General features: G+C 35.8%; 1 protein-coding gene across 1 annotated transcript in view; it reads left to right on the forward strand.

Moving 5' to 3' along the window:
- Window positions 1-23,696, forward strand: part of LOC136028747 (angiotensin-converting enzyme-like) — a 109,826-nt gene that overhangs the window by 42,664 nt on the left and 43,466 nt on the right. Inside the window, exons 5-7 of the mRNA XM_065706632.1 lie at window positions 1,873-2,008; window positions 13,911-14,109; window positions 17,284-17,452. Of these exons, the coding sequence (XP_065562704.1) occupies window positions 1,873-2,008; window positions 13,911-14,109; window positions 17,284-17,452 (504 nt within the window). The remainder of the gene's footprint in view (window positions 1-1,872; window positions 2,009-13,910; window positions 14,110-17,283; window positions 17,453-23,696) is intronic.

The following is a 23,696-nucleotide window of genomic DNA, read 5'->3' on the forward strand; positions in this document are numbered from 1 at the left end:
GGAAAAACTCTTCTTTAGCTTCGCTGCTGCATTGGAGGTCAAAAGAACTGGAACTTTTAAATGGCATCAGATTTTTTTTTTATAGCAACACTGCGTCGTCCATATAGATCTTTAAAAAAAAACAAAAAAATACTCATAAACATGTTTTGAATCTTTTTTGAATTTCAAGTTAATCGTATTTCAATTAGATTCACTCTACTACAAATATAAGATTCATTTTCGCAAATCAAATTAAGCAAGTTAACAAAAATAAAGTGAAGCTGCTTTATTTCACCACTTCCCTCTCTTTAACTCCCCAAATATATAAAAAAATTACTTTCAGAAACGCCGTCTTAGTATCTTCTTATGTTGTAATACTTTATTTATAAATATTTTATTTTGGGAGAGGCTGAAGACCATTTAACCTCTCGTCTGGGAGTTCTGGGAGGTATTTTGTTTAAAATGGAAGACGAGCAATAATGGATACTGACTTTCGATGTCTTTGGTTCAAAACCATCAAATCACATTATAAAATAAAACCAGATTATTCTGATGCATAGTGTGATTTTACAGATCTTTTCATTCTCCTATAGACCTTTGAATTTGGACCCGTGAGAAGCCTAGGAACCTTTTTTCTTCTCCCTTCTTGGATTAAAAAAATATACAATACGGATACTGTTTCAAAGGTGACCGAGGCAAATCACTACCCTCATGACAGTATCTTAGTGCTTTATATTTACGAAACTTCATGCAATTAAAAGTTTTCTGGGTGGTTTATATTTACGAAACTTCATGCAACAAAAAGCTTTCTTGGTGGTTTATATTTACGAAACTTCATGCAACAAAAAGCTGTCTTGGTGGTTTATATTTACGAAACTTCATGCAACAAAAAGCTTTCTTGGTGGTTTATATTTACGAAACTTCATGCAATTAAAAGTTTTCTTGGTGGTTTATATTTACGAAACTTCATACAACAAAAAGCTTTCTTGGTGGTTTATATTTACGAAACTTCATGCAACAAAAAGCTTTCTTGGTGGTTTATATTTACGAAACTTCATGCAACAAAAAGCTTTCTTGGTGGTTTATATTTACGAAACTTCATGCAATTAAAAGCTTTCTTGGTGGTTTATATTTACGAAACTTCATGCAACAAAAAGCTTTCTTGGTGGTTTATATTTACGAAACTTCATGCAACAAAAATCTTTCTTGGTGGTTTATATTTACGAAACTTCATGCAACAAAAAGCTTTTAGCTACGGACAAAGGTGTATTTTGTTTTATATAGCACTGAATGTGCATGAATTAAGGTCAGAGGTAAAATGTTCCTTATGTCCCACCAGAGGGATGGCAGGGGGCCCCCTGGATTTTGAAAAGTACCTTTTTCATTCTTTACATTATAAACAAAATAAATCCCCGCATCCCCCCAAGATTTGCGTGAATTCTTATTTCTTTGTCCCACCTGTTAAGTACTTTTTGCAGCCTGATAATTTACTAATCTAGATGTAGCTTATTTTACTATATTTTACTATATTTTATTTTTATTTTATATATTTTACTATATTTTACTTATTTTACTATGTAGCTTATTTTACTGTAGCTTATTATACTAGATTTGCTAATCTAGATGTAGACTTATCTTTCAATAGGGTCATTTTCTTGTCAATTTACGGTGTTTAGAGTCTTAAGTTAAAAAAGAGTAAATATTAGGGTATGATATCTTTTCGTGCAATTTTTTAGTATTTTCTTAAATTTGTCTTTCTTTTAGAAACCCTTTGGAGATTTTTGCCCCTATTCCTCTTAGTACCGTTATGGGTATAGTTAAATAATTTAAATACTTCTGGGAAAAAACATTTAATTCCAGTACTCTTGGCTGACTGATTTGGCTTCTTTTAAGGTACATCAGATATGTTGAGCTAAAGAACAAAATGGCTCGTTTAAATGGATATACTGATTATGGTGATCGGTGGCGTCAGAAATATGACACTACAACCCTGGAAGCTGATGTTGACGTTATTTATGAAGAACTTAAAGTAAGTTTGTTCTAAAGTATGCGTATCAACTTATGAAAATTTTCTAGGAATTTATGTCTATTCTAAATCCCAGTTGAAATGAAAGTATAGGTTGAGATCCGTTTATTTACTAAAGGGTGATTTTTAGTCGCTAGCATGTGGAGGGCTTGCATATATTGATTCTTGTTGTAAGAAGCAACCTCCAAATGAGTCGTCTTGTTTGCTACTCTTTCCTCGGATGGCTCCTCAGGGAATATATATAACGTTGAAAGTTCTAATGACTTGTAATCAACATTCGCATAGTTTATGGCATCTTTATAGGTTTGTTCTTGGTTCTAGGCCACATTTTGCTGGTGTCGAAGATCGTGATGGTTTGTTCTTCCAATGTGATATTTATTTTTTTTTCAGTTTTATTCTTGACTCGTTCCGATTTTAGCTGTGTATTCTTACAGCATAATTCTTTGTTGTTCACTCAAGTTGGACAGCCCTACATTCTTAGAATAGGTTTCATCTGCAGTTGCAACCATGATTAAAACCAAAAAAATGTTACTGCTTTTACATAATGTACTTTGTATTTCAATCTGACACAATATTTAGGTTTTTTGGGGCTATTTTGCTTAATTGCTGTTCGCCCTGTTTGTCTCTTACTAGATTGCAGCTTTCCACGATCTTGTATGCGAAGATACAGTCATTCGTAAAATATTTTTTGTTAATTACAAAACACACTAAATTTAGAAAACTCCTTTAGAATGGGCCATTAAAGAGCTCTCTATGATATTCCAGTTGCCCGCAAGCTACAATGAAAAAACAGGAAAAGATATAGTTTTGATGCGGAATCTTATGGTTTCGGCCACTTTCCTTACTTTTGAAGACAATGGATTTTTTTTGTTATTCAAGCAAAGGGACTTTAAGTTTCCTTAATAGAGTTTTCAGGCAAGATAGTTTTAATGTGCTTTGTGATTCGATCGATGCCATTTTTAGGAATTTTGTATAATTGCTATTGTTACTATGGAAGTGTATGTCTCTTTAAGATTGCAGCTACTTCTGCAACCACGATTTTATAAGAACACTAGCTGTTGGGGTGGCGCTTCGCGCCACCCCAACACCTAGTTGGTCGGGACGCTTCGCCCCCCCCCCAAGCCCCAGCGCGCGTAAGTCGTTACGCGCCATATTAGTTACGCGCCATTGTAGTTGTGTCCCTGTGTACCACCTATGAATATAGATAGATTTATATATGTATTTAAACTACGTAAAACTTGCGAATATACAGCATTATTGGCTTTCCCATTGTCTGTACATATACAAAGCCTTATGTACTAATGATGACGTCATATGCAAACGCTCTTTTTACAAACAAACAAACATGCATACACACAACTCGTTTTTATATAGATAGATAGATAGATAGATACAATACAAATTAACTGCGTAAAACTTGCGAATATACAACATTCTTCGCTGTCCAATTGTCGCTGCATATAAATAAATTGTCAGGTTTACCGACCCTCGAACATGCAACGTACAATTGTCCATGGGAAAAACAATCGGTATTAAGATCTATACCACATTTTTCTAATGATTGACCTTGAGCTTTGTTAATGGTGATTGCAAATGCTAATCGAATTGGGAATTGCAATCCTTTACATTGAAAAGGCAGATCCGTTGGAATCATGGGAATGCGAGGAATAAGAACAGCCTCACCCTCAAAAGGCCCTGTCAAGATTGTGGCCTCTATTAGGTTTTCCATTGTTTTTTTTACGGCAAGTCGCGTGCCATTGCAAAGCTTTGGTGGGTTGATATTTCTTAAAAGTATTATTGGTACGCCTATTTTTAGTTGTAGCACGTGTGGTGGAAACCCTGAAAATTCCACGGAATTTAAAAATTCAGATGGATAATTAACCGCTTCATTTGGTTCCAAAACTGTGTCGACTGACTTGTAAAGGACTGCCTGGTCTCGAATCTTGGTCAAAACAATATTGTTGATTTCGTGGACGTCTGTATTTTTGGGTGCAAGAACAGCTCTTTCACTTAGCCATTTATTATTTTTATAATTGTTTAGAATATTCGGAAATACTTTTTCAATCAATTCATTTTAGGATGTCACTAAATTACAGAACAGGTAGTTATATACGTCCTGAAATTGAGTCTACTGGGAGCTTTCCGTTTCCAATTGCCAGCAATTGATCTGAAAATGTTTGACCAGAGTCATCGTTTTGCAATCGGACACGCATATTTGTAGTTATTTTTAATGTTTTTACGTGTGCCCATAAATTAGAATTTTTCAGGCAAGCATTCATTTCGTCTGCAGGGGTTGATCTAGGTATTATAGGTAATGTTTGCCTGAAATCTCCCGCAAGCAATATTATTGTGCTGCCAAAGGGTTTCGACTTCCCTCGCAAATCTTTCAAGCATTGATCCAGAGCCTCGAGCGATTTTTTGTGTTCCATTGTGCACTCATCCCAAATAATAAGTTTGCATTGCTGCAATACTTTACCCATCCCAGATGATTTGGAAATATTGCACGTGGGAGTTTCTGTAGAATGCAAATTCAGAAGCAATTTCAAAGCGGAATGAGCAGTTCTTCCACCAGGCAGCAATGTTAAGGCTGTTCCGGACGACGCAATTGCCAACGCTATATCATTTTTTGATCGAATTGATGCCAGAATCAGTTTTATCACAAACGTTTTACCAGTACCTCCTGGCGCATCCAAAAACAAAATTTCTCCAACGTTGTTATCGACACAATGCATTATCGTATCATAAATGTCTTTTTGTTCCGACGTTAACTTGGAAATGTTATTTTGTACATACGACAATAGATCACTCGTACTGTAACTTTGTTCACGACCCCAATTCTACACATGTCGAAACAGCAGCGATACGGTTAGGTGAAGGCATTCCCAAATCCTGAAGAGGTTTGTTTGCCATACGTACGCACAAATCTTCTATAATAACTAAAGTGTAGTTATAAATTTCTGATGTAAAATCAAAAGTCATATCTGACGTCTCTAACTGTTTTTGATGGAGTATATCTTCGGACATTTTTGACTTATATTTTTTCCATAACTCTGTAGGAGCTGATGGAGAGCAAGTTGTTAAAATGATGCCAAACAATGCATGAATTTGACTTGGAGTTGACGTTTAGCACGTGTCATTGATGCAGTTATCCCAGTGTTGGTCATTCTCCAATAAATTCAGAGCTTGGCATGCACTACGGTAAGTGTCATGTATAGTACCGTTTACAGTTCTCAAATACTCAAAGGATGTTGGACCGGGTACATTCACCAAAAGCAGGCGTAGAAAGAAGCATTCATGTTGATTGGGGTGAACGGTGTAGAGTCTTCCTATCGTGGTATCTTTGAAGATGGTAGGTTGGCCGTCGACTGACTTACCCTGTTTTTGACGTTCAAATACTTTATTTTTAGTATTTTACGTGTAATACGAAGGCACTTCAGTATACAGCAGTTTTTTTGCAAAAGAATCATTTTTGCAAAGCGAAAAGAAACCGGTTAACTTTGTATCCGGTGGATTCAGGGCTCTTTGTTGCACGTTGGTTTCCGAGAAATAAACACGTTGACCATTCTGTAAATGTACCGCTAAGTGAACAACAGCTGGACTACGTTCGTGTATCGGAAATCAAAGAATTCGCCAAACAGCTTCATTACTGCTTATGTATCTTCCAGCCTGATATTGTACGATTTCGTCGATATCTTTGATTTCGGGCTGCAAGCCAAAAACTGCCATGTCACTGCCTTTGTTGACGTATTTACATATGTATTTAATTGCCTTTACGGAGTTACAGTATTCAACGTTTATGTGTGCATTAAATGTTTTTGATAATAATGGGGAATATGGAACAACCCACTGGTTATCTACTTCGATGGTGGTACCGTTACACTTCTTTATTATTGCTGTTTTACCGCCATCTTCAGTAGATCTTCTTCTATATTGTGGGTAACCATCATTGCCAGTAATTGTGTTGGATACTAAAAGTCGAGGATATTGCTTTGTGCACCTTCGTTTGGCCATGCATGGTGAATTTTCGTTCAGTGCACCGCAAGGTCCATGTATCATATTTTTACAATAATATCATGTAGCCCCTTATCGACATTTTCATCAGGTATTTCAGCAGAAATCACATCATCAATTTCGTTCGAAGTTTTTTTTTATGTAGCCAGATTAGTATATGTGAGTGTGGCAAACCTCGTTTTTGCCATTCCACTGAGTACATCCAGCATCGCACTGACCCAAACACTTCAAGTTTTACTATGTAGTTTATCAGTGATTTCAACTTTTGCCGGAAGACACGGGCCGTAATGTCATGTCTATGAACCGCCGATTGTCCTTGAGGTAAAAGCTGCTGTATCTCGTCCCAAGATCAATTACATGTAAATGTAATAAATAAATCTGGACGACCATAGAGACGAACATACGCAATAGCATCTTGAGCATATTCATGCATATGACGGGGACTGCCAGCATATGACGAAGGTAAAATTGTTAATTTTCCAACGTTTGTGGTATTACTGTCATTTACAACTGTATCTCGCAAATGAATGTATTGTTCAGAGCAGAGCTTGGTCTGATTCAGGCGGATATATAGCAAACTTTCTGATTCAATTTTAGCATACATATTAACGACGTATTGGTGAAACAATTGACGGCATTTTAAAATATAATTTTCTTCATCCTGCCGAATCATTAGTCTATAGGAATAATAATGCATTGCACTGCATTTCTTATTCATTTCTTTGTTAGGGGCTGGATTCATCAATTTAATATTAAAGTAATAGCCGTTGGCTCCATCCCAAAAAATGATAGGATATTGTAGGGCATCGTAGCATCGATGAGTTTCAGCAATTCTTAACAACTGAGCGTTTCGCTTATGAAGAATAATATCTCGAGGTAAAAACTGATCATCGACCATAACGATTGCCACTTCATCGATAGTTGGAGCATTGTGTCTACGCACATGTTGGCCAGGAGGCTTTTTGTCAGCGGAAATAACAATTTTATGCGTATCAGTAGGCATCAAATCGATGGCTGTTTTGAACAGACGCACTAAATTATTATTTTCGTGGAAAAGATGTTGCAATTGGGAAACGATTGTCCTTTCAACGTTGGGAGAAATTTCGCAACGTGCATTCAATTCCGAATTTCTATCGCTGATGAAGTACAATTGTAAAAATTTATGATTCTCGCCTGAGAATGGTAGAAGGGACCCTGCTCTATGATAAATTTGCCCTTTTACTTTGAAAGTAAACATAAATTGATCTGGATTTTCGATTTGGGCTCCAAACGACGTCATTTGGAAACATGAGTTATATTTTCTGATTTGTGATAAAAAACGCTTAGATTCTGACGTAGTTCCAGTAAGGAAAGTCTTCAATGGCTCTGGTGGTATAGCCAATAGAGGAAGTTTAACTTTTCCTGAGGCGCAACACATTCCCATTGTTTCACCATTGAATTTCAAGGCCTTGCAATAGGGACAAATTTAGACATAGTCCCGATTTGAACACATCTACTCAAGCTATAATCATCGACTGGGCTGTACCTGAATGCCAGGCGATAACTTTCAGGTTGCTCTGATTCCTCGGCACGCTTTCTTTTCTTACTTTCTCTATCAGCAGCAAGCCTGATTTCTTGCTGTTCTTGTGATTCCTCGGCACGCCTTCTTTTTTCACTCTCTCTTTTAGCAGCAAGTCTGGTTTCATGTTGCTCTGGTATTTCCTCGGCATGTCTTCTTTTTTCACTTTCTCTTTTAGCAGCAAGTCTGGTTTCATGTTGCTCTGGTAGTTCCTCGGCACGCCTTCTTTTTTCACTTTCTCTTTTAGCAGCAAGTCTGGTTTCGCGTTGCTCTGGTAGTTCCTCGGCACGCTTTCTGTTCTTTCTTCCTCTATCAGCCTCAAGCCTGTTTTCTTGCAGTTCTTTTGATTCCTCGGCACGCTTTCTTTTCTTACTTTCTCTATCAGCAGCAAGGTTTTTGGCATAGACTCTTTGAACATCTTCCTCGGCTGTTGCCATTGTAAGTTCATCAGTCATTTTACAGTTAAACATTAATAGATTTCTCCGTGAACGCATGCCTTACATACCTTTAATGACGTCACCGTCATAACAAAAATGACGACAACTAACTTCATGACGTCAGTCAACACACAAACATGACGTCACCCGACAGACCCACACACACACAGACAACTTATTTATATATATATAGATATTGCTCCTTCTTCCTGAAATTTTGTGAATTTGAGTTACTGAAGCGCTGGCCTATAAAAACTTTGATATTCAATGTGGTTAAACCCCACTTCCCTCATCCGTGTGTTTCTGAGCCATAGACACGATATACTGTTTTAGTAAGTTGTAAATTAACATTTTTTAAGGAATGAAATTTTTTATTAAGTTTATTATTAAAAATAATAAAGAAGGTCAAAAAATTATTTGCTCCTAAATTGTGTGCGATTATTTTTTCCACATTACCATAGCGTTTTAGACACCATAAACTTAATGACACATTTTTACTGGTAGCTACCACAGTACACTGGAGAGACGACTCTCCTTCGGCTCTAAAAGATTCGAGTTTAGCCCACTCTGTGGTAGCATTTGTAATTACACAGACGGTAAACCTTACCAGTGCATAAAGTTTTAAAATAAAACATTTTTTTCAAAAGCGGACTGAACGTAACGTGAACATCTTGCATATTTAATAATTAATTGAATAAACGACATTTGAATATTTCACCCAGACGACAAAATCGTAATGTGAACAGCGATAGTATGTTACTTATGTCTAATTCAATTAAAAACAAGAGCTAAGAGCTCATATGGCACTTGTGACGAGACCGGAAGAGCCAAGAGCTCATATGGCATGAGCTCTAACAAAATTTTATTTTTAAGACAAATGGCTTTCTCTTAGTTTTGATCAGACGATTGTGAGAAATAAGAGGTGGAGAAGGAGACCTAGTTGCCCTCCAATTTTTCGGTTACTTAAAAAGACAACTAGAACTTTTAATTTTTAACGAACGTTTTTATTAGTAAAAAATATACGTAACTTAAGAATTAACTTACGTAACAAACTTTCATAATCTTATATTTTCATTATGTATACGAGGGAGTTTGTACCCTCGTTAATACCTCGCTCTTTACACTAAATCGTAAGTTTTGTCCTAATTCTTTAAGAATGACCCCTGAATCAGAAAGGCCGTAGAATAAAAAGTTGAAATTACTAAAAATACTTTAGCATAAAGAGCGAGGTATTTATCTCCTCCTAAATACCTCGCTCTTTATGCTAAATTATTTTTAGAACCCCTCATATGCGTAATAATCTCTGTTCGTTTTAATTTTCAATGCTACTCCTTCCTTTCATTTGAAAAAACGTTTTCATGTTTATTTTTCATTGTTTTCTTATAGTAATGCTAGAAAATCCTGCACCCTTTTTATTGAATTTTTCTTCCCCCATGACAGATTCCTCCAAGGAAATATCCTCCAACATAGCCCCCTCCCCTCAGCCCCACCCCCAAACAAAATAAAATCCCCCTGAAAACGTCTGTACACTTCCCAATAACCATTACTATATGTAAACACTGGTCAAAGCTTGTAACTTGCAGCCCTTCCCCCAGGGATTGTGGGGGAGTAAGTCATCCCCAAAGACAAAGTTATTATGGTTTTCGACTATGCTGAACAAAATGGATATCTCAAAATTTTGATTCATTGACTTTGGGAAAAAATGAGCGTGGGAGGGAGCCTAGATGCCCTCCAATTTTTTTGGTCACTTAAAAAGGGCACTAGAACTTTCCATTTCCGTTAGAATGAGCCCTCTTGTGACATTCTAGGATCACTTGGTCGATACGATGACCCCTGGGAAAAAGAAAAAAAACAAAAGAAAAAACAAACAAACAAATAAACACGGACCCGTGATTTGTCTTCTGGCAAAAAATACAAAATTACACATTTTTGTAGATAGGAGCTTGAAACTCCTACAGTATGGTTCTCTGATACGCTGAATCTGATGGTGTCATTTTCGTTAAGATTCTACCACTTTTAGTGGGTTTCTCCCCCTATTTTCTTAAATAAGGCAAAATTTTCTCAGGCTCGTAACTTTTGATGGGTAAGACTAAACTTGATGAAACTTATATATTTAAAATCAGCATTAAAATGCGATTCTTTTGGTGTAGCTATTGATATCAAAATTCAATTTTTTAGAGTTTTGGTTACTATTGAGCCGGGTCGCTCCTTACTACAGTTCGTTACCACGAACTGTTTGAACACAGGTCAAAGTTTTGAACTTGCAGCCCCTCCAACGGGGACTGTGGGGGAGTAAGTCGTCCCTAAGGACATAGTTATTAGGTTTTTCGACTATGGTGAATAAAATGGCTATCTCAGAATTTTGATCCGGTGACTTGTGAAAAAATGAGCGTGGGAGGGGGCCTAGGTGCCCTCCAATTTTTTGGTCACTTAAAAAGGGCACTAGAACTTTTAATTTCCGTTAGAATAAGCCCTCTCGCAAGACTCTAGGACCACTCAGTCTATACGATCACCCCTGGAAAAAAAAAATACAAAAAAAAACAAACAAATAAACACGCATCCGTGATCTCTCTTCTGGCAAAAAATATGAAATTCCACATTTTTGTAGATAGGAACTTGAAACTTCTACAACAAAGTTCTCTGATACGCTGAATCTGATGGTGTGATTTTCGTTAAGATTATATGACTTTTAGGGGGTGTTTTCCCCTATTTTCTAAAATGAGGCAAATTTTCTCAGGCTTGTAACTTTTGATGGGTATAAATGATTTTGATGAAACTTATATGTTTAAAATCAGCATTAAAATGCGATTCTTTTGATGTAACTATTGGTATCAAAATTCCATTTTTTATAGTTTCGGTTACTATTGAGCCGGGTCGCTCCTTACTACAGTTCGTTACCACGAACTGTTTGATCAAGAAGAGACTCACTTGTCGGCGGTTACAAGATAAGTGACAATGAGAATCAATATTTACAAGCCTGTCGTGTAGCCATGCCAGACCCGGCCTCGAAACTGGCAACATAGTTTTTTCTTCTTAAAACTGGTAAATCGACATTTCTTGCCACAAGAACGATCTAAATAGGTTACAACTTAAAGAACGAATTCGCACTTTTCCCAGAGTGACTGTTAGAAACCTATGGTGACGTCAGGACACCCAGAAAAGGCTGAATTTGTCTGTGACTAGCTGACAAGCGACAATTAGAATCAAACAGTTCGTGGTAATATAGAAAGGAGCGATCTGGCTCAATAGTTAACAAAACTTTAAAAAATGGGATTTTGATACTAATAAATACATCAAAAGAATCGGATTTTCGTGCTGATTTAAAATATATAAGTTTCAAGAAATTTAGAAATCTTACTTATCAAAAGTTACGAGCCTGAGAAAATTTGCCTTATTTTGGAAAATAGGGTGAAACACCCCCTAAAAGTCATAGAATCTTAAAGAACATCACACCATGGCATTCAACGTATCATTTTTTGACTGAAGATCGATCACGGGTGCGTGTTTATTTGTTTTTTCCTTTTCCCCAGGGGTAATCGTATCAACGCACTGGTCCTAGAATGTTGCAAGAGGGCTCATTCTAACGGAAATTTTAACTTCTAGTGCCCTTTTTAAGCGACCATAAACATTGTAGGGCACCCAGACCCCCTCACACGCTCATTTTTTCCCAAAGTCGACGGGTCAAAATTTTGAGATAGCCATTTTGTTCAACATAGTCGAAAAAACTAATAACTATGTCTTTGGGGACGACTTACTCCCTCACAGTCCCCGGGAGAGGGGCTACAAGTTACAAACTTTGACCAGTGTTTACATATAGTAATGATTATTGGGAAGTGTGCAGACGTTTTCAGGGGAATTTTTTCTTGGATAGGGAGGGGGTTGAGGGGAGGAAGTTACATGGGAGGATCTTCCCATGGAGGAATTTGTCATGGGAGGAGAGAATTTCCATGAAGGGGGTGCAGGATCTTCTAATATTATTTAAAACAAAAAACAATGAAAAGATAAATATGAAAAAGTTTTTTCAACTGAAAGTAAGGAACAGCATTGAAAACAAAACGAACGGAAATTATAACGCATATGAGGGGTTCATCTCCTCCTAAATACCTGCTCTTTATACTAAAGTGTTTTTAGTAATATCAACTATTTCATCTACGGCCTTTGTGATTCAGGGGTCATTCTTAAAGAATTGGGACAAAATTTAAGTCCCCTCATACGTAATAAAATATACGAATATAGAAGTTTGTTACAAAAATTAATTCGGAAGTTACGTATATTTTTTACTAATGAAAATGTTCATAAGAAATTAAAAGTTCTAGTTGCCTTTTTAAGTAACCAAAAGATTGAAGGGCAACTAAGCCTCCTGTGCCACTCCTTTCTCTCAAAATCGTCCGATCAAAACTAAGAAAATCCATTTAGCCAAAAAAAAAATATATGCAAATTTTGTTCTAAGTATTCATGTATGGAGAGCCAAAATCAAAACACATTAATACAAAAACGTTCAGAAATTAAATAAAAAAACAAGTTCTTTTTAAATAAAAGTAAGGAGCAACATTAAAACTTAAAACGAACAGAAATTATTCCGTATATGAAAGGGGCTGTTCCCTCCTCAACGCCCCGCTCTTTACGCTAAAGTTCTTAACTCTTTTAAAAAGTAGATATGAGAGAAAGAGTCACAAAGAGCGGGGCGTTGAGGAGGGAACAGCCCCTTTCATATACGGAGTAATGTCTCTTCGTTTTAAGTTTTAATGTTGCTCCTTACTTTCAGTTAAAAATTTTTTTATTTATTTAATCTGTATACAGAAGTGTGCCAAGTGCCAAGGATGAGGCCCTCATGTAGATTAGAGTTCTCCTCGCTCAGGATCTGTATAGGTTTTACGCTGTTCGGGAAAAAGTGTTTGCTTTTTGGTAGACCTCATATCCGGGTGAATAAACTTTTTTCTATTCGCCCTTCTGCATTAGGGAATCCTTAGCCCAAAGGCTTAAAGATGTAAGTTTTGAACCAGTCGGAAAAGTTTTTGGCCCTTTTTCAAGCCCCGTAACACATACCAATCCCTTCCCCCAATAAAGTATTGTAATCGTCTTTGCCAAGGTAAGGGTTATTGAAGGTTTCAAGCCTGTAGAAAAAATATCCTGGATTATTATTGGGTTTTCTAGTCGGGGAACCAGCATCTTAGCAAAAAATATTTTTGGCCCATTTTTGGGTTGGTCTCTGCTCCTAGATTAAATTTCGTTTTGTACATTTGGGTCCCATTGGAGAAAGTCGTACGATTTCAAGTTTCAAGCTATTCAGAAAAGTTTTCTTGACTCTTTTTTGGGACTCACAGTTCCCCCTCCCAACACAACGCGTGTTTCTCTTGTCCCTGGGAATGATCTCTGAAAATGTTGAACCAATTTGACACTCAAGATCAAACTTGCCCCTTTTCCCACAATAAAATAAAAATATAAACAGATGAACCGATACATAATTTACTGCGTCTCTGCCAGGGGCTGTGGAGGTCATTTCATACTTGCAGTCTTATTTATTTCATCTTCTGACGATTTTGAGATAAATCTGTCTGCAAATTTTGATCATTCATCTGGGAGTGTTTCTCTTGGTCACGGAAAAAGGCACGGGAGAGGGCCGAATGCCTTCCAGTCATATTAAGCCTTAAAAATCAAACTGGAAATCCCCATTTTGAATAGAATGAACCCCCACACAAGCATACCCAACCAGCCCTTCCATACGAAGTACTCAAGGAAAAAAACGAGTAAAAATTTATAAATGGGAGGCACATGTCTGGTAAAGCTTGAATATTACCTGTGGCTGTTGCGGGAAAATAAACCTAATAATCATAATAATTGCGATTCAAATGTCTGTAGAAATGATTAAATATTTCAAATTTTAATATATTTGTTTCAGCCATTGTACCTCCAGCTGCACGCATACATTCGCAGGAGGCTTTATGAGACCTATGGTGACGTTGTTGATCTTACTGGCCCTCTGCCTGGTCATTTGCTAGGGGATATGTGGGGCAGGTTTTGGATCAACCTTGAAACTTTGGCCACCCCATATCCGAATCGAACATCAGTTGACCCTACTCCAGAAATGATTGCACAAGGTGAGTATTGACAAAACTGTGTTTTTATTTTTTTAGCTTTTGTCTGTTCAAGAACACTAGATAGCTCAATGTCAATGTAAGAATACAAAACAGAAACTACCGTTTCTAGGCTTTATTCGCCAAGACAGATGTCAGTCAGTAAAAAAAAGCTGCTAAAGCTACAAGAGAGGAATCACAAATCCAAACGTTTTAATTTCTAGTGGAAACATTCCTCTACTGGTTCTGTCTGGTGTACTCTTCAAGCACACACAAAACAATATTTTCACCAGTTAATGTGGCTGAGATGCTACCCGACTTGACTGATTGTCGTCGTCAGAACTTATTACTGTCTATATCTTTTGCCTTGGTACAATGACGAATTCTGGGGGCATTGAACAATACTGGGGATGCGCTAAGCTCCATCTTACTAGGAAAACAGTAATCTAAACTCTCGTATTTGTTTTTTTTTTTTTATATTGGGTAAAGCACAAACGACACAACTACTAACAGTGTGCTTATGGGCTATTACAAGAACATGCGCATGAATCACCAAATCCAAGGCTCCAGCCACGTATGACCCAGCAAAATAAAAAATACAATTATTTTCACTAGCGTGGTAGAAACAGATTAGTGACGAGTTAATGTGCGTATAACCTTTACCATGCTTATAAACAAACTGGTAAAACGATTGAAATTCTGAAATTCTTCTGAAATTCTTATAAACAAACTGAAATTCTTCTTAGTTCAAATATTCCGTGGTTTTTATTTTTGGCATGACCTACACCAAAGGATGTAACATGTATTTTCTTAAGTATTTTTTTTTTTTGCCTTTTCAATTTCTTTAAATTGAAGCTTACAATAAAATAAGGATTCATATGCTTGTTATGCCCTATTATGACTTCTATAAGCCTCTTTTTGAAAAGAGAAAATGCAAAAAACAAAACAAAAAAAAACTACAAGTTATGGTCATACCAATGCCTTATAAGATTTTCTTGAGTTGTGTTTTCAGGCACTGGGTTTGAAGTTTATTTTGAGCGGGTTCGACAAAAATTGTTTTCACGGTCATCGTGTTCAACCCAGCAAAACTATAAAGCGTTTTCAAGTTACGGTTTCCAAGCGTGGTGGACACGGGCTCCTGAAAACTGTAACGCTCCAGAATAGTGTGGTTGAACATGGGTTCTGAAAAGACATTTACCCGTGTTTAACAATACACTAAAAACTATAATCTGCAAAACCTGTGTCGAACTCCGTGTTGGATGTGAATGGTCTGAAAACAAGGCTATGAACACTCTACGATGCCGGCTTGAGATTGTCGATTTGATAATACCAAGGGATTGAAAGGTAGATAATGACACAGCCTTGATAGGGGTATTCAATTTAAATTTTAACAATAATGATACTGGGATTTGTTTATTCAGAAACTGTGGAATGGGGATTATCTTGGAGTTAATACAGTGGGTTTTGACTATTTCTACAAATACATATCCTACGGCATTTACTAACACTGAAGCCAACTTGTGATGTCTCACCCAACCACCAAACTTGTTAAGGTCATTCTGGATAGATTGTAGGTCAGAACCTATTGTAGCTGTAACCACTAGTTTTTAGTTGTCTGCACAAAATTGAGGAGGTTTGATTGAACATTCAGCAAAACTTTTATGTAAAAGCTGAACAGATTCAGTTCAATAATAGCAATCTGAAAAACACCACTTAAGACTCATCTAGACGAGGAAAATTTCAGAATGAAATCAGAGTTAAAAATCCTCCAAACTTGGTTTCTGTATGAAAGGAAGTCTCATAGATATTGTTCTGTAGAAACATTTATAGCTGCAGCTTCCAATCTAGTGATCAGTAACAGATAATAAAACTTTATCAAAGGCTATTTATTAGTCTAGAAGAATCATATCGATAGGGAAACCATTGTGAAGTAATGTTATGATATACTTATGTGTCTTCAGAAGATTATTGTTAACAGATTTGTTGGATGAGAAGCCATAGATTAATGATTTAACAATTTTGTCGCCCGTGCTCATTTTCAAATGCGAGTTTAGTCCAAAAAATAAGGGAGAACAATCCAGTTTGGAAGGAAAAAACTACCTTTTTCTGGCTGAAAAACTAACTCGAATGCCTGATATTCTAAAATGAAGTTACACATGGCAACTACACATCGGTCTACTTACTTTTTCTTACTTATGTTATTGAAAATACTGTTCTCACAATAAACTAAACAACTTTTGATTGCTCTCCTGTGGAATAAAAAGAATTGTTAGTTACATCTTTTAGTTCTGGGCCTAACAGTACGGTGCGTCTTTTCCCCATTAACAAAAGACTAAGTTTGGTACACTAAATTTCTCCGTACCTCTAGCTTAAAGACCAACTGTCATAATTAAATACGTTCAATGTCAAAATGAAGTTACACATTCAGAGGCGGTTTTAAGATAGACAGAGGGGGCACTTGCCCCAGGCACAGAAAATTTGGGGACTCAAAATTTTAAATAAATTTGCAACTTTGAAATTTTATTTTAGTTAAAATAGAGTAGAGGGCGCAGTTGGCAGCAAGTAAAAGCAAATTGGATCTTAAATTTTATTTTTTCTCTTATCTATTTTTCCATCACCACTCCTTGAAAATAAACGTAAGTAGCAATAAAAGTAAAATATTGCTGTCATTTAGATCCCATTCAGTTATTCCGCGAACTCCAAGATATAAAAAAATGATTGAAACATCGACACATTTCCTTAAAGAAACTTAAAGATATGTTAGAATTAATTGTTCAATACGGAGATGAGGGTCTTCGCAAAATGATTATCAAATATTATTAGTGATTCCAGTGTCAGTGGCCAGCAATGATCGGTCATTTATTAAACTTGCATTAAATTATGACAAGATGATTTAGCATTACTGAGTATAGAATATGAAGCATTAGAACAATCAAATGGGACGAGACAATTAATATTTTTGCAGAGGCTAAAATAAAAAAAATCAGATTTAAATAAATGAATAGTTTTCTTAATAAATGACAATTTCGATACTAAATGATTTTTTTTAATTTATCTAAAAATTTTCGGGACACAAAGTGAGAGGGGGCTCTAGTCAGAATTTTTTTCCAAGGTCATGAGAGGCCAGAACCACCTCTGTGCAAATTCCAACTACTCAAAATAGTATGCCGCTTCAATAGTAATTTTGTGTGATTTTAGGCTATACACCTAGAAAAATGTTTGATATAGCTGAAGAATTTTACACCTCAATGGGTCTCAGGCCACTACCACCAAAGTTCTTCAACTTGTCAATGATTGAAAAACCGGATGATAGAGACGTTGTCTGCCATGCCACTGCCTGGGATTTTTACGACGGTCAAGATTTCAGGTTAGTTAACTGCAAAATCCTAAAAAAACTGCTAAATTTCAAGTACCTATCTATAAGAATATGGAACTTTGTATTTTATGTGAGAAGAAAGATCACTAATGCATGTTTATTTGTTTGGTTGTTGATTTCTCTCCCCAGGGGTGATCGTATCGAACCAATGGTTCTAGGACATTCGAACGGAAACCAAAACTCGCCCTTTTTAAGTAACCGCAAAGACTTGAGAGCAACTAGCCCCCTTCTGACGCCCTTTTCTCCCCAGAGACAAAAGTTCAAATTTTTAAATAGCTTTTCGATTCAGCTTAGTTGAAAATTCAAAAAAACTATGCTTTCAGAGATGAAAAAATTCCACGTAGCCCCTTGGAAAAAGAATTTAAATTACGGAATTTGCCCATTGTTCACAAATTGTACTTGCTATTGGGAAATGTATGAAAAAAAAATTAAACGGAATTTTCTCTGGGGCGGGGGTCATAACAAGAAAGTTATCTGGAGAAATATCTGGTTGTCTGGGCTAAATGAAATTTAAAAAAGTAAATATGTTTCTTCCAGTGGCAGTAAGGACCAAAATTAAAACTTAAAGTGAACAGAAATTGTTCCAAATATGCGAAGGACTACCCCTTCCTCAACCCTTGCTCTATACACTAAAGTTTGACTTTTGTCCAAATTCTTAAAGAAAGACTGGTCAAATACAAGGGCCTTTGGATTTGAGCGAGCAGATGTTTTTAAAGAGCTTTAAGACTTTAGTTACCTAACTAACTTATTATTTTCACTTGACTGACTGTTTGACTTTAGAAATCATTTCGTTCTGACATAAAATGTGAAAAATTAACTCCAGTTTCCTCGGAATTGAGTTAGTAGTAGATGACAAGACGTAACATGGTTCCTGAATTCGGATACAGCTCCTTTAAATGAAATTTAAAAGGTATGTAAACAAGTTGTATGTGCGCAATATGGCCCTTAGAGATACAAATACATACTTTTTAGATACAATGTTGACAACAGGACTTTAATGGACCTTGTCTCTGCTGGGAATAGTTGTTGAACAATCGAACAAACAGCTTATGACCCCTGAAATAAAGTACTTTCATGAGGGAGTAGATAAGGAAATGAAAACTTGTCGAGATATCAGGGTCAATTAAGTATTCTTCGTCATTGAGAGTTGGTAGCAGAAATAGGTAAATCATGCTGCTTGTATACATAAGACAAAGCACCAACCATTATTACTCTTCTATAAGAGAGAACAGCATACAAACTGAATTGTTATTATTAATTTTGACTAAGTATTTACTTATTATAGCTATTACATTTCTTTGCACTTTGCATAAACTGTAAATTAAAAAGAAAATTGTAAATCAAATTGCAAAGCGCAAATTACACTTTTATCAACAAGGAAGTAGATCGCAGATTAAAAGACGTTAGAGGGGGCCCTTCGATGAGAGAATTTTAAGAAAAAAGTCAAAACTTTTAGAATTGTGACCAACAAAAATTCTTTTTTTTATTTTAGTTATTTTTTACTTTTATTGACGAAAACCTTTTAAAACAAACAGGAGAAATTTCTCTTTGAACTATTAAACGCAACCATATTATACATTAAAATAATTATAATTAAAATTTTGGAAGTCAAAACTAAAATTAAAAAAGATAATTATATACCCAATATTGGAAGTCCTTCTCTTGCGCTGCCACGTATTCAACCAGAGAGCCTGTGCTGGGGAGGCACAGTTGCTTCCATTGCGCTGGCGCAAGGTAACCGATTACTCTTTTGTAAAGGACCTTGGTGATAGGAATAATTATAATTTGCCACCAATAACAACTTCCTGCTGTCGTTTTGGTCCGAAGCTTTACTTATATGCACAGATGGTAAACAGTACGACAATGTTGTCGTCGAAGTAGTTTAGATGGAACACTTTTATTTATTTTTAATTTTTTTGCAAAGAGCTATAATTAAAATCTGATTGTATTTTAATTGAATTTTTGGAGAAACTAGGCTAGAAACATTTACATATTACTAGTGAAGACGGTTGGAGCAGTGAAGATGTTAAAAGTAGATTAGCCAAGACTCAGGGTGTTTCTTCAAAGTTTAAAAAAAAAATTGTAAGAATAGGACAAAAAGTTGGCAAATCAAGATTAGAAAATTGGAAGCTACAATGATGACAGTGCTCTAATATGGCACTGAATCATGGGTGCACCGAAAAGTGGATAAAGATTTGCTAGTTGTTTTCCAGAGAAATTGTCCTCGGATTATTCTGGCTACCCAGCTGACTGACCGTATTTCGAACAATAGGGTGTACGAAAAATGTGGTTCAATCCGCCCTTTCTAGGGCTATAATGAGAGAAAGGTTGAGATAGGTAGGGCACATTCTCTGGATGAAGGAGGATAAATTGCCATGATTGTTTTTAGGCAATTGTCTAGGGATAAACGGAAAGCAGATCGTCCGCGGTTGGGGTGGGACGATGTCATAAGGAAAGATTTGACAGAAAATAGGAACTTCTTGGGAAGGTGTAAAGAGGGAGGTTTTGAATAGTTTGGGATGGAGGAGGAGCATGGGGAGCTGTGTTGGCCTCAGGTTGCTTGGTGCCGCAGTGAGTTGTTAGTTGTAGTAGTAGTAGTATGTGTGATGATGTTAAATGTTCGAATATTTTGTATCATGATCCCCCTCCTTCACAGACGCTATCACAGACGACATGAAGCCATTGAGGGGATTAGGGATTATATATATCAAGTGATTTTTTGTTCTTTCTTTTAAATATATCGATCAATCTATCTATCTAATAAGCCCTTAGTTATGTCACAACTGTTTCGGTGAATATCAAACTGTAATTTCTGCAGTTCATGAAAATTAACTACGACTTACAACCTGGAACACTCCTATTATCCGTTTTATGTCACAGAACTCTTAAACTTTGTTCAGAACTTCTAAGTGTTCACTGATCCGAGCCCCTTCCTTGACCCTTGCTCTCTACGCTAAAGTCTTAAGGTTCTTCAAAAATCCTTCTTATTCAAATTCAACGGCCCTCGTGGTTCAGGAGTCTTCTTTACAGAATTGGGACAAAAAGTCAAACTTTGGCGTAAAGAGTGACAAGACGAGGAAGCGACAGTTCCCTTTATATAAGGAGTAATTCCTGTTCGTTTTAATTTTGTTAACATGTAACGCTAAAGTATTTTTTAATACTTTTGAAAGAGCTTTTTATTCTAATTAAACGGCCTTTGTGATTCAGGAGTCATTTTTAAATAATTGAGACAAAATTCAAACTGTAGCGTAAAGAGCAAGGTATTGAGGAGGGGGCAACCCCCCTTCATACACGTAATGATTTCTTTTTCTTTTAAGTCTTTATGTTGTTCCTAATTTTCAGTTGATAAAACTTATTTCTTTATATTTAATATTTAAGTCAAGGATGACATGACGAATTAGAAGAACAGAAATTACAAATAGACGAGCCGAAAATTACTTATCAAACCACTAGTATTAATAATAAAAATCCTGTTCATAGTTTCTAAGGGTAACTTGTCTAAATCTTGGAATAAAATATAAAATTAAAAACTCCAATTTCTTATGTGAAATTATGCTAACAATGCTCATTCTGATTAATAGGACCAAATGATTTATTCCATAGTTTTTCTGCTAGAAATTTCTAAGAATCCATATTGTTTCAAATAAAAGATTAAAATGCGAAAAGAATTACTCTGTTTATTGTAATTATAAGAACCCTTGCGTTGTTTGTTAATTCTTAAAAGATGAATGCCAGAAATTTTTTAGTAACAATTGGTAGCCCTTTGGTAGCCCAGTGGTAGCCCATTGTCTGCACAATAAAGACTCCCCATTGTCTTTATTGATAAAGACAAAAGACAATAAAGACTCCCCCAAAGATCGTGAGATATTATTTCTGTCTTTGATTGAATCGTCTGTTCAAACTGAGATTAAAATGTAAAAAAATGTCAGTTTTGCCCAATTGGTTCATATCGGAATTTCAGTATTGGAATTTATCCAATTGGAATTTCAATATTGAAAAATATTTAAGCTTTGGAAATAGCCTGAATATGTTCCTTTTTTAGTAACAGGATCTGATTTCAACTGTACTTATGAAAGAAATACAATATATCAGTCATGTACAAGGTTCTTATAGAATGTGTGAGATGATATTAATCTGTTAATTTAATGAGCACGGAGTTTTATTAGTATCTTATTCTAATTTACTCTTTACTTTTAGTCCCCACGGACAGTTTACTTTTGAAGCATCCGTTAAACGGGAAAAGTCTTGCAAACAAAATTTAAAGTAGAAAATGTTCCAGTTTCTATCTTGCTAGGAATAAGAAATGACGACGAAAAAAAAAACCTTTAGTGGATTGTTACGATTGTTTTGAATACTAAATTTAGCGTAGGTTTTTGTTCGTAGCTCTATTCGTCCTTTTTTTGTTTCAGAAACAATCTGACTCCTAAAGTTTTAAAACTATCAAAAGTTTACTTTTTTCAACGATTAAATTAGAAGTAAATTTTGCAACTAAAAGTAATAAGCGGTTTTGAGACAAAAACGAGAAATAGTTAATTTACATAAGAAGTTAAACTTCAAACGAACAGGCAATGAAGTCAGATTTTCAAAAAGCTTAATTTACGACAAAAAAATGTGTGCCACTACCACCCCACCTCAAATCCTCAAGATGTCATTTTTTCCATACTCAAAACTAAATAAAATGAATGGAAAATAAACGTAGATAATAAGTGTTACAAATATCAACCTTTACCTAGATTAAATGAAAAAAAAAAGTTTTTTCAACAGAAAATGAGAAGCAGCATTAAAACTTAAAACGAAAAGAAATTATTGCAAATATGAGTCGGATTGCCCCCTCTTCAATACCTTGATCTTCATAGTAATGCTTTTTAGTACTTTTGAGAAAGATTATGATTCTAATTAAACAACTTTTGTGTTTTAGGAGTCGTTCCTACGGAGTTCGGACAAAAAAAACCCACCCCCTTAAGTCTAATAATTTATATTGGTTTTAAGTTTTAATGTTGCCCCATCGTTTCGAACCAATAGTCCTAGAAGACAAGAAGAGGGTTCATTATTCGGAAATTAGAAATTCTTGTACCCTTATTAAGTGACCGAAAAATTGGAGGGCAATCAGCCCCCTACCACTCCCTTTTTCCCTAAAGTCATCCGACCTAAATTTTGAGATAGCCATCTTGTTCATTATGTCTGAAAATCCAATAACTAGGCCTTTAGGGATGACATGAACCGTGACACCCTCTGGGAAAAGGGCTGGGAGTTATTAAATTTGTCCATTGTCTACATGTAGTATTTTTTATTGGGAAGCATAAGTAATTGTTGTTTTTTTTTTTTTGGGGGGGGGGGGATCTTCCGCGGGAAGATTCATGGGGGATAGGGAGTTTTTATGTTTTTTTTTAGGTGTGAACTTTCCAGGGTAGATCTGATACGGAGGAAATTTACTAGAATTGCTTTAAGATTATTTTTCATATGTCTTACAAATAAACGTTCAGATTGGGATAGGTCCATTCATTTAGACAGTGAAAATAGGCACAAAAGTCTAGACATTTTAATAACATATACAGTGATCGTCATCAGCAGAAATATTAAATTATTGAAATTAGAACTAACATATTTATACAAAACAAAATTAGTAACTTCCGGATCATACATTAGATTTTTCTTCTCGATAAGAAATTAAACCAAAAACAAGTGTTTTTTTAAATGATATGATCCTAAGGAGAATTTCCAGGTGGAATCGCCCTCAAAGAATTTTCCCATGGGAATTTTCAAAAATTTGTCGAGGATACTTCCCCTAAGGGAAATTCTATCCAGAACAACTTCCTTGGGAGACATGTGTTTTTGAAAAACGAAAGAAATTAAATTTAAAAAAAGGGTGAATATACTTTATTCGATATATAAGGGGGGCTACCCCTGCTGAATACCTCCCTCTTTACACTAAAGTTTGACTTTTTGACCGAATTCTACAAGAACGGCTCCTAAAACACAAGGACCGTTTAGTTCGGATCAGAAGTTTTTTCAAAGGGACCAAAAAGCTTCCGCATGAAGAGAGAGGTATTGAGGAGGGGGAAGTCCCCCTCATATACGGAAAAATTTTTGATTTTTAAAGTTTTAATGCTGTTCCTTACTTTCAGTTGGAAAAACTCCTTACTTTCAATTGAAAAAAAAATATGTTTTTTTAAAATTTAATCTTAGAAAGAATGACGAGAGAAACCATGAGGGGGGGGGGGAGGGGCTGGTTGCC

The sequence above is a fragment of the Artemia franciscana genome, chromosome 7 (assembly GCF_032884065.1).
Source record: "Artemia franciscana chromosome 7, ASM3288406v1, whole genome shotgun sequence".
NCBI lineage: Eukaryota > Metazoa > Arthropoda > Branchiopoda > Anostraca > Artemiidae > Artemia > Artemia franciscana.